This window comes from Anabrus simplex, chromosome 13, assembly GCF_040414725.1.
Source record: "Anabrus simplex isolate iqAnaSimp1 chromosome 13, ASM4041472v1, whole genome shotgun sequence".
Taxonomy (NCBI): Eukaryota; Metazoa; Arthropoda; class Insecta; order Orthoptera; family Tettigoniidae; genus Anabrus; species Anabrus simplex.
Genome location: NC_090277.1, coordinates 33,115,540 through 33,133,346, shown reverse-complemented (window position 1 = coordinate 33,133,346; position 17,807 = coordinate 33,115,540). Strand labels below are relative to the sequence as shown.

At 38.2% G+C, this 17,807-nt stretch overlaps 1 protein-coding gene across 2 annotated transcripts in view; it reads right to left on the bottom strand.

Moving 5' to 3' along the window:
• Positions 1-17,807, bottom strand: part of LOC136884893 (gastrula zinc finger protein XlCGF58.1) — a 42,533-nt gene that overhangs the window by 1,693 nt on the left and 23,033 nt on the right. For both annotated transcript variants that reach the window (XM_067157194.2, XM_067157195.2), the window contains exon 3: positions 4,769-4,851. In XM_067157194.2, the coding sequence (XP_067013295.2) occupies positions 4,769-4,851 (83 nt within the window). The remainder of the gene's footprint in view (positions 1-4,768; positions 4,852-17,807) is intronic.

Genomic DNA, 17,807 nt, shown 5'->3' with positions numbered 1-17,807 from the left:
ATACAAGGTAATACATAGCACTCCAAATCTCAATCATTTCAGATCAAGTCTCCAACGCACAATACATAATAATTTTCACTTCCAAAAGCGGTTTTATAGGTTTGCACTTAACAACAGCACATCGAAACAATTCAAGAGGATAGATTATGATAGCAATGATTATAAGAATGCATCTGTTAGTTATTCCCTTAAATGTTTTCTTCAGGTTTATTTGCAACTGAAACTCATGACCTTTAGAATGCCAAACATTACCTAATGTTTTAAGAGTTTCAACGTTAGTATGTTACAATTTGACAAGTTTTCTTTATCACCTACAGGGACATTTAAAAGGGCTTCTGGACAATTTCATGTCCACTTCCTGAGATAAACATGTGTACTATAAAGCATAGAAGAAAGTTCTGATTGAAGCTCTTTAGTTTCTTCAACTGAGCTAGTACCTGTCAACTGATTAACAACGTAAAATGAAGAGGGTGCAAAGGGGTGAGATTGTCTGCACTCATCAGCAAGTTGAACTAGAAACCTTGTAGAAAGAAAGGGGACAGAACTTGTACCAGTTGTAAGGTGGTAGTCCTTGATCTCTACATCAAAATATTCACACCACACAATTTTCGGAAGACTCCTCTGGTCGGGATGTATTAACACATTTCTGCACATAATAGCAATATCAGCTGAATGAGAAAACAAGATAAGTACTGAACCTCAAAACAACAGACATGAAGTCAGGATGAATTTTAGGGTCGGCCGTTAACAAGGAATTAATGCTTTCCCATTTCAGGATTCACAACTTCCATCAAACTAACTCCTTGCTTGGTTGTCGTGCTAGAGTCATGGAGCACACAATGATGGGGTATGTAAAACTTAATGAAAAGTCTCGAGAGATGAAATTTCCATGTGTCCAAATTCAATGTATTCACACATGAAAATTATATACTGGTGTTTCAAGTCTGGAAACGCAGCAAACTTATTTTCAATGTGTTTGAGCATTTTTACAGCATTATGCTTAGACTCAGCTACAGGTGACACTTCAGAATGAGTAGCAAATTTGCCAACAAACCTGCCAGAATCATCCATTTGGTCAGCATTTACCAGCCCTTCGTTTAGGAGTAAGAAATGGCTGATGGTTTCTGCAAGCTTCCAAGACCTTTGCAATATTTTTTCAAGAGAATAAGGTTTTACAAGGCTTGCACCCCAAACCTTGGCATTAATCTAAATGCAAAAACTCAAGGATGGTGCCTGACAACACTGAACAAAATTTGTCATCTAACAAGGTGGGATAACCTTTCTAATGCAAAATACTAGAAGACACAATTTCATAGGAGTCATCAGCTCCTAGCAGGATATCAATAGTAGAAGGTTTACTAAACACACAAACACACAAAATAACATTATGAGCAATATACCAATTGTAATAATCAATTTGCTGTGCTGGAAGTTGTCTTGTTGTCGTCATTACAACTGCACAGTGCAAATTCAATGTATCATCTGACACATTAGCAAACAAAACAGGTTACATGTGGATCTTCCAGGTGATATATCAGCAATGACTAAACCAAATATAGGTAGCTGACACGTTTTAGTACAAATGCCAAGCTTCATGACAAGACTACAATACACTAAAATCAAATGAATCCCCAAGTCCCAATAAAGATTTAACTTGTACAATCTATCCTGAACTGTTTTTCACCGCTATACAAGATGTGCTTAGTGAACTATTTGAGTGGATGAAACATTTGCAGAGCTCCTCCTAACATTTGTATCATAATTGGAAATTGTTTGTTCATTGCAAACCAATAAGTTTTGGGGTCAATTATCCTGGGGCACTAGTGTTGCTTACACTGTTTAGAAACATGAGAATCAGTGAAACATAGATAACAATGGTTATTTTCCCTCACAAACTTGTGCTGATAATCAATGAATGCTTTTTAAATTTTCTACAATCAGAATTGCTTTGATTATTAGGTTTGCAAAACATACTATTCAAAAAAGTGCTCTAGTTGGTAATGACGTAAGATCTAAAAGGAATGATGAAGACAAAAAGATCATGAATCCAAAACCATCAGTGGATCTAATTCACAATGTCTTATTTATAGCTATGATACTTGTAACTTAATTAGTTCAATGTTATTCTGTATTGAAAATGTGGAGTTTTTAATTTTCATTTTCTCTTATTCTCAGTTCATTACAGATGTAAAATGAAATTCTTAATCTTAAATGATACTTGTTGTCGAAAGGTTTCCAAAATCCGCAACACTGCTCCTTATAACAGTACTAATCACTGATAAAACAGAACCATGGCCTTCCTCATATAGTGGTATTAATCACAGGTAATGCACTCTTGGTGTTCCTTGCAAGGTGGTACAAATCAGAGGTAATGTACATGCATGGTGTGTCAACATTATGGCACCATTCACTGGTAACACAGACCAATGATTTTCCTCACATAATTGGACTAAACATGGACAGCGACTAGATCAACGATTATGCTGATAATATTTCTTGTTTAACGGTGCCTACCAGCTAGGTAATAGGTCCCTTTGGTACAAGGTGCAACAAAATGAAACAATAACTAAAACTTCTGAATGTATTCACTGACAAGAATATGAAATGAATGATGATGAAAAAACTTGATATGCTACTAAGTTTATAATGTCACATTTGACAATCACTTTTAGATCAGCCTTTCAGGCTGATGGCCATGCAGTTCTTCAAGACTCAAAAACCTAGTGCTCTACCAACCTGAGCTACTCAGCCAAAGTTAGTCTACAAAGATGTGAAATGCAGCTATGTTTCAACATCACCACTGCTGGTGATCCTTAGATAAGCCCCTTAGGCTGATGACAGTGTAGTTTTCAAGACCTGAAAGGCAAGCACTCAGCTCCTTGAGCTACACAGCCTAAGTTAGTCTACACAGATTGATAACTACCTTCCAACTCATTTTTTTTAAGTTCTGAACCCAAAGCTTTAATGACCAAGTGATATAAACATTATGGTATTCAATTAGAAGTCTCTAAAGTTCAAATTTATAAGCTCAAAAAACTTAAAATCAACAAGTGAGTGACTCCATGGTCACTCAGCTCTGAGACCCTGAGATTGACCATCATTGTATCCATATAAGCAATTCAAAGGTGTTAGGCTTTACACCACCTCTCTAGCACCATAGAAACAATATATTGTCAGGATCTTGTACAGAACTACAAGTTCAGATACGGGTCCTTCAGGTTGCCTGCTATTATGCCGCTATCATTATTAAACCTTACACCATCTCCCTAGTCCCATAAGTAAAATGTGTAGCCACCATCTTGTTCCAAGTCCAGCACCAAACCCCTGTGCATGCCTTCCAATGTTATGACCCTATGGTAAAAAATACGTATGTATTGAGCCATACACCTCCCTAGTCCCATTAGTACAATGTGTAACCACCATCTTCTTTCAAGTTCGAATCCGAGTCCCCAAGATAACCCTAAAATGTTACGTCTCTATGAGTAAATTTAATGTTAAAATGAATTGTGATTTAAGGTAAGCCCCAAATTAATCAACTTTAGTTTTTCTGTATGATTTCTTGTCTTGTGTGACCCTCTTATTAAGAATTTTTGGTACAAGTCCTACATGCATTATTACAGCCTTATGGTCACCTATTCATTCAATTACCTCAGTTTTATCAACAATTTCCCATGGTTTAACCAAGAATACATATAGCAAGTTGTTGAGATGAGTCGGTTCTTGTACTACCTGTGTATATCCTCCCTCCCAAATTAACTTATTTGCCAGTTTCTGTTCATGGGCTTCACTTGCAGCTCCATTCCATTCAACTTCAGGCAAGTTTTGATCTCCCCCAATTATTACCATATCATTATTATTGTTTTTATGAGTATAACCTATTATTTTCTCAAATATTTCCATGTCTCTTTCCTCTCTTCCAGGCCTATATGTTCCTATAATTCCCACCTTCTTCATATTATCACAAACTAATTTTATCCCTAAAATTTCATCCCTTTCATCGGTAAACCATTCATGTGAACAATAAGTTTCCTTCACCAGAATAAACGACCCCCCACCCTTTTATCTCCTCGGTCTCTATGATAGACTGTATACCCTTCTGGAAGTACTTCTCTATTACCCACCCCTTCTCTCAACCATGATTCTACTCCTATCACCACATCAATCTCACAAGATTCCATCAATATACTGAATTTTATTTGTTTATTTACTACACTCTGACAGTTTACCAAGAGCAATCTCAGACCCCCTTCCTCCCTAAAACTTGACTGTTTTAATTGGGTAACATTTGACTCATGAGTTGAACATATGAAAGGAGATGGAATAGAGTGCATAACATAAGGCAGTTTGATTCACTGGACTGGTCATATTGCAAGAAGGGCCAACAGCAAAGTCATGGTCGACCAGACACCCCAGGAACACCAATTAAAATACGGAGAACAGAACTGGGATGGTAATATTAATATGCATTGTACTGCCTCAGATACCGAGTGGTGCAAACTAGGCGGCCTGCTCATCACTAGATACTATGGGCTGAGTTTCTTGAGAGCCATGATCGAACAAACAAGTTCGACCCATGTGTGAAGCACAGGTGACAGAATTCGCAAATGATCTGGTTGGACCTGTGCTTGCTTTGAACCTAAGATATTGGGATAAAGAAGTCCTCACTCCATCTATTGTCTGCAGAGAGAGTTAATGAACATATAAATAGCAAATTCCGTATTGTTGAGTGTTAGGGGTGTAAAATCTAATTATGCTAAACTGTACTTACATGTCTTCTTCTTTGAAACAGGCGACCAGCTGATCAACTGTGTCTTCATCCACGCATATTTCATCCTTAATATCGGTAGAAGGCTGTAAGGAACAAATATGCATAGCAAAGTAAGAAGTGTAGAGTAATCAGATAACTAGGGTAAATGTTTATAAATAGACATGCTATAGGTGACAAAATAAATTTCATAGTAGCACAATAAAAATTTATTCTGAAAATGTAAAAAGGAAACAAACAAGAGTCAAGTCATAATTATATGAAGAAAAGGAACAAGAAAAGGAACTCATAATAGGATAAAGTGGACAGCACTGGAAGCAGGAGCAAAAGAAGAAGAAAAATATCCTCCTTTCGTGTTCTTCCTATTATGCGTTCTTAAATGACTGGTAACTTGTTTGTTCTTGGTTCTCACAGATGACTCTTATTATCAAACAGATGTACATTACATCTTAACCTGAGAAAGGTCAATCTCCTGCCTAACATGTGAAAGTATGGTGAACAAATAGTCAGTAATTGTATTTCACATTGACTCTAGACAATCTGAAGGCTTTATGAATATAGACTTACAAAATTTACATTCAGATTTGTCTAAAATACCAAGAATATGGATAAGAAAATTTGTTGTATTCTGCACACATCCACTTACAAATTGCAGGCCATCAGGCTGAGCAGAAGTTACTTGGCAGGGCAATGCTCTTCAGAACTGTAGTGTCATGAGTTTTGGTTAGGTCCTTAAAGGACTCTGTTCAGAGAGTTTAAAACTATCCATCATGTTTCCTAGACATGAACAGAACAGCCTAATATTTATAAAACTAACATTCAACTGACATAGTCTACACTTGACTTGGTATGCAATGTAGATTAATGTTATATCTTGGCTTTTTTAAAGAGAGAAACCTTACACTTTTGCTTACTCAGAAGTAAACTCTGAACTGCTCTAACAAAGGTGAAAAGATTCAAGTTATTTAAATGTCATCGAGTACTTCAACAATAGAGCAATGGTCAAATGAATTCATCAATCTAAACCTTACTAATGAAAGTTGAAGGAGCACATTAATATTGTATATTTTGAAGCTAACAACCAGCAAAAGAGAATAAAATCCCAAGCAAATGCCACAAAATGAAATCAAGGATCAAGGGACATGGGTGACATTACCGTGGAATCTCTCAAGGATCCACTCTCCTCAGATGAGTCTCTTCAGGATCGGTTGCATCTATGGATACGCCACGTAGCTCATGTAGAATTATACTGACTTTAATGTAAAATTTTATACTGGAAAGGCAACCCCATTTGTTTACAACAACAAAGCTTCTACCAACAATCTATAAAAACTTCAAGAGAAAACACATGCTTGAAACAGGCGATTCTCTAGATATATCCATAAAATATGCGCACATGTGAAGATTAAGTAGGTCACAGGTGGATGAAAACAAAAATGATGTTTAATTAGCGTTAGAAAATGAAGGCAAACTGAAGAATGAGAGATAAGACTGTTGGAACTTTAATAGTGACAACACCGCTGCAGAGACGCCATGCAATGGAATCTAATAATGTCACTGACCACACACGTTAGTTATATAAGTACCATACCGCAGAGCATATGGACGCTCCCTTCTCACATCATGCGCATGCGAACTGGCATAAGGAACACAGCCTTGGGTTAGTTGGCTATCTAAGGTAGTGTTGTCAGGATGTTATTGAAACAGGAACAATGGAACTGGATCAACATACAATGTGCCAGCGGTCGTTCAGCATGACAATGTCACCAAGTTCTTCAAGGAGCCTGCAGGGAACCTGCATTGCCTTGCAGGACAGTGGCGCAGTGGGTATAAGCCTTCAACGAAGAACATCAAAATGTGGCAGACGTGCATCAGCCACGTCAACCTAGTGTCAGTGAAGGAGAAGTGCATGTTAATGGACATTGGTAAAGGACATATTATATGTAAGCTGGCATGACTCACCAGATCAGCGAATACGACTGTGCTTCATATTTGAAGGAACACCTGGGTATGAGAAAAATTTCATCATAATGGGCTCCGCATGATTCAACAGAAATACAGAAATTAATACAATACAATGCTGTTCGTAACCATTCGGTGTAATATAAGTTTGAAGAGCGGGATTTCTTATGCCATACCATTACGGTGGATGAGGCATGGGCTAAACTGTATGAGCCACAACTGAAATACCAATCGGGCCAATGGCATCATTACAGAAAACCACAATGATTGAGATTTCAGGAGAACCCCAACCATGTGAAAGTTATTGTTATTCTCATGTACGACTGTGATGGTTTTACCCTAACGCACTATGTTGCTACACAGCATATCGTCAATGCGTATTACCCATCATTTTCCTTGACAATGCTCGGCCGCATACAGTGCAAACCGTGTCTGACTTGTTTGGTCGATGGGGCTGGGAATCGTTCTACCGTACACTATAATAAACAAGTTTAAGCCCTTATGACTTTGACGTAATTCACAAGATGAAAGGACCACTTCGGGGCTTCTACTCCAGAATTGTTTCAGAGATTTGCAGGCAGTAAATCACTCCATTAAAATTATTAACAAAACAGGTGCTGCAATAGATATCCTATGACTTCTGCATCACTGGTAAGAGGATGTACACAATAATGGTGACTATTCTGAAGGACAGTAAATCCTGGTATAACATTCATCTCTTTTGTTTTAGTTGTAATTAAATAGTTGCTACTATTAAAGTTCCAACCCTCGTATACATCTTATAACTTCCTATTTACAACTTGCTTCATGGCACACCAGTAGAGATAGGTCTTAGATGGCATAAGGAAGGGCTAGGCGTGGGAAGGAAGCAGCCTTGGCATTAATTAAGGTATCTGTCTGGTTTAAAAGTGGGAAACCACAGAAAACCATCTTATGAGGGACAGCTGGAAGTACAAGGATGTTCAAGGCTTTAGGGTCCTAGGAAGGGTAGGAACTGCATACAGGAAAACCAAGGAAGCCTTCAAAGAATGGAAAACTAGGTAAGAAGGAGAAGAGATTGGTGTCACGACCGTGCTGATGGATTAGATATGGAGGAACATAGTCATCAGCTTGCTGATAATCCTATGAAACTGCAGTCTGAGGATCGGGCTCATTTCATATGTGCATCCTTCCCATTGTATTGAAGCAAATCCCCTCAACAATAGCTCAAAAGAAAAATGACTTTTTAGGGCAAGAAGAAAAAGGAGAAATATGGCAGGAACATAACCAACAATAGTGTTGTAACAGAATCGATGGCGCCCATACTTAATTTAGTAGCGAGCATGGATTTGACACCAGGGCATGCACGGTCCATGCTTAGGAAATATCAGAGAAAGGGTGGAAAAATAAGTTCTTATAGGTTTGAACTTTTTGTTTATTCAAAAGAAACAAGCAAATCATATCACACTGTCATAAGTGAACAGCTGAATTTACAGAGCCAAGGTTGAAAATTAGGATGCCGGCGTTGGCATCAAGGATGTCCAGTGATGACGAGCTCCTTTCCCTGACCATTTAACACCTCACTGCACCCTGGAACCGCTTTATCCCTTGGTGGTCAACGGCCCTGGAAGTTCTGCTAAAGAGGCTCGAACCAAGGAGTCTCATGACATGTGAAGTGCATCGTGGAATGTATAGATAATTATTGGATTCCACTTAAGTCCCAAGATGGGATTAATGAAGTGTGTAACACTGAACAGATTAACGTTAAAAATTAAATAATTGAAAAAGAGGTTCAACCTATTCAATACATAAAAGAAAGAAATGTAGTGATTACATTCTTATTTAATAGTAACTATAAATGGGACCGGTTTCGACCCTAGTCCAGGTCATCGTCAGCCGTAAAAAGATGTAAAACAATGCATATGAAAAAGAAAAAAGATTAAGTGAACTCTGGATCGGTATAAGATGAAACATAAATTAACAATTAAAAGAAAAAGATTAAGTGAACTCTGGATCGGTATATAATGAAACATAAATTAACAAAGGGGGTAGAAATTGTTAATTTATGTTTCATCTTATACCGATCCAGAGTTCACTTCATCTTTTTCTTTTTCATATGCATTGTTTTACATGATTTTACGGCTGACGATGACCTGGACTAGGGTCAAAACCGGTCTCATTTATAGTTACTATTAAATAAGAATATAATCACTACATTTCTTTCTTTTATGTATTGAATAGGTTGAACCTCTTTTTCAATTATTTAAGTTTTAACGTTAATACTTTCAATATGGAACAATGACATTTTTATCTTTTAATTAACTGAACAGATTGTCAATAAAATCTGAACGACACTTCCTTACAGCACTGCACTGGAGATAATTGCGTACCGCTGTTCATACAAGTTACGAGTTCCACTGTTTGTAAAATTTAGCACACATAAATAAGTTTCAAGTGATGCTTTTATCGAAGAGATTAAATCTGTATTACAACCCATGACAAAACGTAAATTAACACACCATAGTTCAAAAGTGAAATAATAATTGTCCGATTCAATTGTCGGAAAAATAGCAATTAATGGAGTAGTGTGAAAACACAGTTCATAACCTTCTCCATCACTAAGGTTAATGCAATGAATTTAACACTTTTTTAAGCAAAGTCTAATGAAAATCAAAGAATGTCACTGAGACCTGAAAGTATGACAAGCGTTGTAATGAAGTACAGTAACATTAACATACTACAGCACTGTTCGAGAAATGGGAACGATCGCTAAGACAAGATCGAATGAAAGAAAGCAAAGTCCTTTCTCATTACACGATCTTTCGAAGTTTCCTAAAGCACACAGTCTTTCAAAGCACAATGTCATGAAATTAAAACACAGTTCTTTCATTGTGAATACTCATTCAAAATTAACACAGTCCTCTTACTTGGCACAGTCTTTAGAAGTATGAAAAGAAATTAAGTTCCTATAAGGAAACACAGTCTGAAAGAGCACAGTTACTATGGAAATAAACAAAGTTTTTTAGTGAGCATAGTCATGAAGATACGTTAAGGCATAGTCTAACACAAGAGGCGAAGTTCCAGCAATGAGGCATTATCAATTCATATATGATAAGGCACAGTCTTTTAGGAAAAAAGCATAGTTTTGTAAATGCACATTCGGAGCGTTATTGAAACAAAATAGTTTGAATGCACAGTCATTAAGAGAATGACTAAGGGTTTTTTTGAAGCATAGCCTTTCAGAAGAAGAAGAAGAAATTAGTTCCCACGAGTCACTTCACAAATATTTGGTCGTAGAATGAGTGTTAAGTTTACGAGATAAATCCTATCACACTCGTGTCAGTTAAATGTTAGTCAATCACTATCAATGACTTGTAATATTTTAAACACCTCTTCTCACACTCGAAATTTAAAGTTCGATGTTCGCACCTCAGACTTAGAAAATTTACTGAGCATTCGTACTTCTTGCGTAGAACATGAGCGTTACGCCAGGCAGTGTGATGACGTAGAATCAATGTCCCACAGCTGATCCACGTATGAGACGGCTGGGATGACGTGAAGGTACTGATTTACTACCGACCTCGTGCCCCTCTTTTATACGTGAAGGTCGGATCATGGGCTTCTAAATTCATATAAGTCTAACTTCTAATTACTCAGCTATCTTGCTGCCTATCCTCTTGAAACTTGGAACACCACCATATTTAATACTGGGATACATTAGGGTGTAGTCAGAAATTTCATATCATGTTTCATTCAAGAGGTAGTGACATAGAATGTATAGAAGGTTCTAATGTGACGTCATTTCTCCTTGGTACGCTGAGAGCAGCGAGCAACCGCATGACTCGCCACCATATCCGTTGCCTGTACATACAGTGGTAGTTTCTAATCACCTAGACAGGTGTTAGCTTGCGCTGTCTCAGAAATACTTCGAGCGGAGAATGTCGGCACAGCATTCCCGTTCAGTATCAACATAAAGAAGTAGATGATAGGGGTAGGGTTCTGGAACAAGAGGCTGCCGATGTTGATAAAAGGGGAGTCCCAATTTTGACGTAAGAATGTGACAAAGTTTTCAGCGACCTTTGCACGAACAAGGCACTAGGAATTGATACATACCCTCAGAATTACTGAATGCCTTAAGAGAAACCACCACGGAAAGATTATTCTGTATAGTGTGCAAGATACATGATGCAGAAGTGCCATCTGATTTTTGGCAGAATGATGTTATACCAATTCCCACGAAAGCCGGTACTGACAAGGGTGAAACCTATTGCACCATTAGTTTAGTATGGAAAGACAATTTTAAACCGAGTTGGAGGATGTCAATTTGGCTTCGGAAGAAATCTAAGAACACGTGAAGCAATCCTGACTTTACGTCTGATCCTAGAGGACTGAATTAAGAAGGGCAAGTGTGTCATGTCCTGGCCATCTCTATAGCTCATGTGCTTTCTGGAAGAACAGTTATTTATGAGTACTTATAGACTTTGGTATCATAGCCGACTTTGACTTCTATTGTACACGCAAACTTAGACCGTATCGCATATTTCAGAGAGATGCTTCACGGGGCGGAACTTAGGTATTCTATGTACAAGAAGGAGTCTTTAGCTGTTGTTCTCCACATCGAAAAGTTCCATTCCTACCTTGAAAATCGTCATTTCTTGATCCATACTGATAATCAGGTGTTATCGTGGATGAGTGCTAATATAAAAAAGTTGGGAAGAATGACTCGATTGATTTGTCGCTTGTCTGGCTATAAATTCACCATGGTTGACGTGAGAGGAAAGGACAACATTGTGGCTGACTGTCTGTCATGCATATTTGATGGTGTGGACATACCGGACGATAGCAATGAATGTAGTCCTGATTGCAATTTTTCGGCCAATGTTCCTCAAAATTACCCCTGGAGCTTTACTGATACGGTTGAATTTCAGAACAAAAGCCGATGAATATGTTAGGATAATGGATGGAATTTCTAATAATGACCCCAGCCTGGTGTCCAAAATAAAGGGTGGACTCTTCCGTCGTACGTGTCCCTGAAACAAGTCTAAAAAAGTCTTCGTTCCCCATGATTTGAGGCCTATGATTTTAAATTACTATCATGACTCATGCTTATGTGCCCTCCTTGGCATATTTAACATACACACATACACACATTATCATTATAGACAGTTATGCCTTTCAGCGTTTAGTCTGTAAGCCTCTGTCAAGTTACTAAACGTCGTCACAATCCTCTATTTGCAACTAGTGCTGTGGCCTCATTTAGTTCTACACCTCTTATCTTTAAATCATTAGAAACTGAGTCTAACCATTGCAGTCTTGGCCTACCTCTACTCCTCTTACCTTCCATAACAGAGTCCATTATTCTCCTAGGTAACCTATCCTCCTCACATGGCCGCATCACCAAAGCCGCTTTATGTGTACAGCTTCATCAATCAAGTTCATTCATAAATTAGCCCTTATCTCCTCATTCCGAGTACACTCCTGCCATTGTACCCACCTTTTGTACCAGCAATCATTCTTTCTCCTTTCATGTCTGTTACTTCTAACTGATGAATAAGATATCCTGAGTCCACCCAGCTTTCACTCCTGCAAAGCAAATTTGGTCTGAAAACAGACCGATGTAAAGATAGTTTCGTCTGGGAGCTGACTTCATTCTTACAGAATACTGTTGATCGCAACTGCAAGCTCACTGCATTAGCCTTACTACACCTTGATTCAATCTCACTTACTATATTACCATCCTGGAAAAACACGCAACCTAAATACTTGAAATTATTGACCTGTTCTAGCGTTGTATCACCAATCTGACATTCAATTCTGTTACAGCCTTGTCAACACCTGTATGTACCCTGAGCCAAGAACTCATTCTACCATCAATTCTCACTGAAGCTCAATTGTCAACATAAATGCCTTTGATTGATTTTAATAATCTACCTTTAATTCCATAGTTCCCCAGTATGGCAAACATATTTTCCTTGGTACCCAAACATATGCTTTCTCTAGATCTATTAAACATAAACTCAACTGCCTATTCCCCTCGTAGCATTTTTCAATTACCTAGCACATACTGAAAATCTGATCCTGACAGCCTCTCTGTGGTCTTAAACCACACTGCTTTTCATCCAACTTCCTCTCAACGATTGATCGCACCCTCCCTTCCAAGATGTAAGTAAATTCTTTGCCTGGTATACTAATCAATGAGATACCTCGATAGTTGTGCAATCATTCCTGTTCCCTGCTTATACATAGGTGCAATTACTGCTTTTGTCCAATCTGAAGGTACCTTACCAACACTCCATGGTAATTTTACTACTCCATGAAGCCATTTCATCCCTGCCTTCCTACTATACTTCACCATTTCAGGTCTAATTTCATCTATTCCTGCTGCCTTATGACAATGGAGTTTATTTACTAGCCTTTCCACTTCCTCAAGCGCATTTCACCAACATCACTTTCCTCCTCCCCATGAGCTTCACTGTTTGCAACACCACCAGAAAGATTTCCTTTTACGTTGAGAAGATATTCAAAATATTCCCTCCAACTCTTCAGTGATTCCCTGGGATCTATTATGAGTTCACCCGAATTACTCAAAACACTGCTCATTTCCTTTTTCTCCCCTTGACCCAGCCATTCCAGGTTATTACCAAAATCTGCCCAAGACTTCTTTTTGGATTCAACAACTATTTGTTTCACTCTGTTTTTTTTCATCTATGTACAAATCCCTGTCTGCCTTGGCCGTTGTGTGGGGCCATTTCTGATAAGCCTTCTTTTTACGTTTACAAGCTGCTCTCACTTCATCATTCCACCAAGATGTTTGCCTTTTCCAATCTTTACACACAGTGGTTCCTAGGCATTTACTTGCTGTTTCTACTACCGCATCCCTGAATGCCACCCATTCTCTTTCGATATCTTGAACCTGCCTAATGTCTACTGTTCGAAACTTCTCACTAATCATATCCATGTACTTCTGTCTAATTTCCTCGTCCTGGAGATTTTCTACCCTTATTAGTTTTCAGACAGATTTTACTTTCTCTACCATAGGCATAGAGATATTTAGTTCACTACAGATGAGATAGTGGTCTGTATAATCGAAAAATCCCCAGAAAACTCATACATTCCTAACAGATTTCCTGAATTGGAAGTTAGTTAAGATACAGTATAGTCTATTATGGATATGGTACCTTTAGCCTCCCATGTGTAGCGGTTAATAACCTTATGCTTGAAGAATGTATTCATAACAGCTAAACACATTCTACCACAAAAGTCCACCAAACGCTTCCCATTCCCATTAGCATCCATATCTTCTCCACATCTACCAATCACCCTTTCGTATCATTCAGTTCTATTTCCAACTCTCGCATTGAAATTACCCATTAGCACTATTCTATCCTTGTTGTTGACCCTGACCACGATGTCACTCAATGTTTCATAAAACTTCTCAACTTCATCCTCATCTGGACCCTCACATGGTGAATACACTGAGACAAATTCTCATCCTAATTCCTCCATCAGACAAATCTACCCACATGATTCGCTTATTTACGTGCTTAACAGAAAGTATGTTGCATGCAATGGTATGAAATGGCGTAAGGCTTTTAGTGCCGGGAGTGTCCGAGTACAAGTTTGGCTCGCCAGAAACAGGTCTTTTGATTTGACACCTGTAGGTGACCTGCACATCGTGATGATGATGAAATGATGATGATGACACATACACCCAGCCCCTGGGCTAGTGAAATTAACCAATTAAGGTTAAAATTCCTGACCCTGCCAGAAATCGAACCCGGGACCCCTGTGACCACAGGCCAACACGTTAACCATTTAGCCATGGAGCCGGACCGCGCAATGTTTTCCTGATAAGCAGCCCTACCCCAAACTCTGCCCTTCCCTTTCTAACACCCGTCAAGTACACTTTATAATCTCCTATCTCTTCTTCGTTATCTCCCCTTACCCAAATATCACTTACTCCTAGCACATCCAGATGCATCCTCTTTGCTGATTCAGCCAGTTCTACTTTCTTTCTTCCTTAAGTCCCATTAATATTGGTAGCATCCCATAGAATTCCATTTCGTTCACCAAGGTGTTTCCAAGGAGTCCCTCACCTGTCAAATGGAAGAGTGACTCCGTTACTCCCATTGGTCCTTAAAACTTTTCAAAAATTGCTCAAAATTATTATTGCCCTAATTTAAAGATGGATGTCCTTGAATATGTCAGAAGTTGTGACATTTGTCAAAACTATAAACCTGTTTGAAATAGTCAATTCCCTTTTCCACTCCGCCGACATTGTAAACTCTCCTGGGGTGAAATTATTTATTGATTTCTTTGACTCATCCCAGGACGGGAATACTGGTATGCAATCTGTCTTCGATACTTTCTCAAAATTCATTTGGCTTTTTCTTGTCTGGAAATTAACTCCAATATCACTATCTGTATAAGCACATTTTGACAATTTTTGGCCCTCCGAAAATATTTAGTGTCAGACACCGCCTCTGGTTTTACTTCTTCTAGTTTTCAGAATATATGTTTCATATGGGCGTGCACAAGTACACATATATATTGTACCGGGAACGCCGCTACGACAGAAGTCCGAAGTATGTTTATTGAATTTTGCGTGAGGTGGAAGGTATGCAGCAAGCCAAACCCAAATGACGTACGCAGCGAGTGACGTGACCTCCTTGAGCACACTATATGTGACCATATATGTTAATGTCCTAGCTTACCCGCAAAAGTCTATTTTGCGCTAAACTCTCGCTATTTTGACACTGCCATCATAAAAACCATTACTATGGACGCAATCTGTCAAGAAATCCACCGAATACTTTAGGAGATATAAGGGTAGATAATACCCGGGTTCTAGACACTTCCACACGACCTACGAATTCAGTATCTGTTGCTCCACCATTTCTGCGACACAGGTGACGGGAGGAGCATTGTGTGTGCCGAACTTATAGCTGAAAAGTCTTCGAAATCCAAGTGTTAGAACTTCGTTATTTTCTCAAGGTGTCGTGTTGGGACTTTGTCATATTCTAGTTGTGCTAGGAATGTCATTACTCAGCACCACTCATACCCTTGCAGCTTCCATATCAAGATTCAAGATTCAAGATACCCGTCTCCCTTAATCTCGAAAACCATAGATCAGGGAGAGGGAATTATTTATTGTAATCATTTCATAATTTCATAATTTGTGATACATGCAGTATACAAAATTAGAAGGAGTAACTTTAAATAACTATTGTAAATTGTGTTAATAATTGGTACATGTGATGAATGTTCATATAATGCAGGTGCTTAGAGATTGAACAGAGAAAGAATAATATAAACTGAATGTTGGAGTTACGTTCTCCATATCGTCACAGCCATGGAATTAAAATGGGACTTTGGCACGAGCTACACTTGCTCTGTAAAGAAGGATAAATATGAATATTGTCCAGTCATTAGGTTATTCAATTTGTTATTCAAACTTTATTACATATTGAATAAAAGACTCATATTACTTTGCTTCCCTTCACTTTCAGAATTTCTCCTAAAATATTATCAATATCAATGGACTTCTTGTTTTTCTGATGTTTGAGGGCACCTTTGGTTTCACTACATAGAATTTCAGGTTCTATGTTATACTTTAGAGTAAGTTCCTGTACTTTGATGTTATTTATTTTGCAAAACTGCTTTTCACAGTATTTTTTACCCCCCCCCCCACCCTATGCTTCTTTCTTTTCATTAATGAGGTTGTCATTTTCATCTCAACCCATGTGTGTCATTTGAACTGACGAGTAAGATCAATTTGGGCAAATTTGACAAGATGAGAGAGAATGACAGGATATATCTTAAGACACCCAGGGCTGGTTCAGTTGGCTTTTGAAGGAAATGTTGTTGGTAAGAACAGTAGAGGTAGGCCAATATATGAATATGACAAGCAGATGTAGGATGTAGAAGTTATCAAGAACTGAAAGGGATACCACAGGAGAGGGTCGCATGATGAGCTGCCTCAAACCAGACTTTGGACTGATAATTCAAACAATAAAAAGTATAAAATTTTGCCCTGGTTAACAGAGACTGGAATTACTTTTCAAAAGGACATGCTCAGAAACTGGTTAAATACATTAATCAAAATGAAAAAGCCATACCAGTGCACTTATAAAATAGACTGTATTTAAGCAAAACATGGTCATATTGTATTACACCTTTCTCCATATCACAGAGAATTGAATCCCATTAAGCTGACATGGGCAAGTGTCAAGAATGGCATTTCTGAACATAATGCGATGTTCAGAATGGAAGCATTACTAAAATTTATGGATGAACAAATTGCTTCATTTACAAATGAGTACTGGAAGAATAATTTGTGAGCACATAAATGAAATTAAAGACCAGTACATTTCAAGTCAAGGTTTATTGGACCATGGTAAACATAAATGAACGAAGTGAAATGGTCAGAAATAGTGACAGTGATGGAAGCAATACTGAAACCACAGGAGAAGGTGATCATAAAGTGACCGATTCTGCCAGTGGAAGTGGAATAGACATGGATACAGAATATGATGAAACTGTGGGAAGGACATTATATAAGACATTTCCTATGTCTGGAAATAGTGAATGCTCCATAGTCATCTGCAAGTGATCATACTGTGTTATGTGTAATGTGCAGTTGTGTAATTATTGACAGATCTGTGAAAGTCTTCTTATTAGGAATGCTACAATTTATGATAAGTTTGTACGTTTCATAAAGCCTGGACTGTAAAATATCCTCCCTTATTCTCTCCTATTTATGCTCATACTTAGTCTTTGTCGCCTTCCACTAAAGCGCACTTTCGTGCCATGCTATTCCTATCCTGCACATAAATGAGTATTCTCCACAATTGCACAAGCTGTAATGCAAGGACTGCGACTTAGTCCTCAGCACAACAAAAAGAGAAAAAAAGAAACCTACACCACCACAAATCATTCTGGTGTACAATATACAGGCAGACAGGGCAAAAAAAAATGGTATATTTAGATAGTAACAGGACCATTCTGCAAAAATCAAATGCTGGATAGAGAAAGCAGAGCCCATCTTCATTAGCATGTGGCACTCCTATCCTGAAATGACCTCAGAATAAAGTTCAAAAAG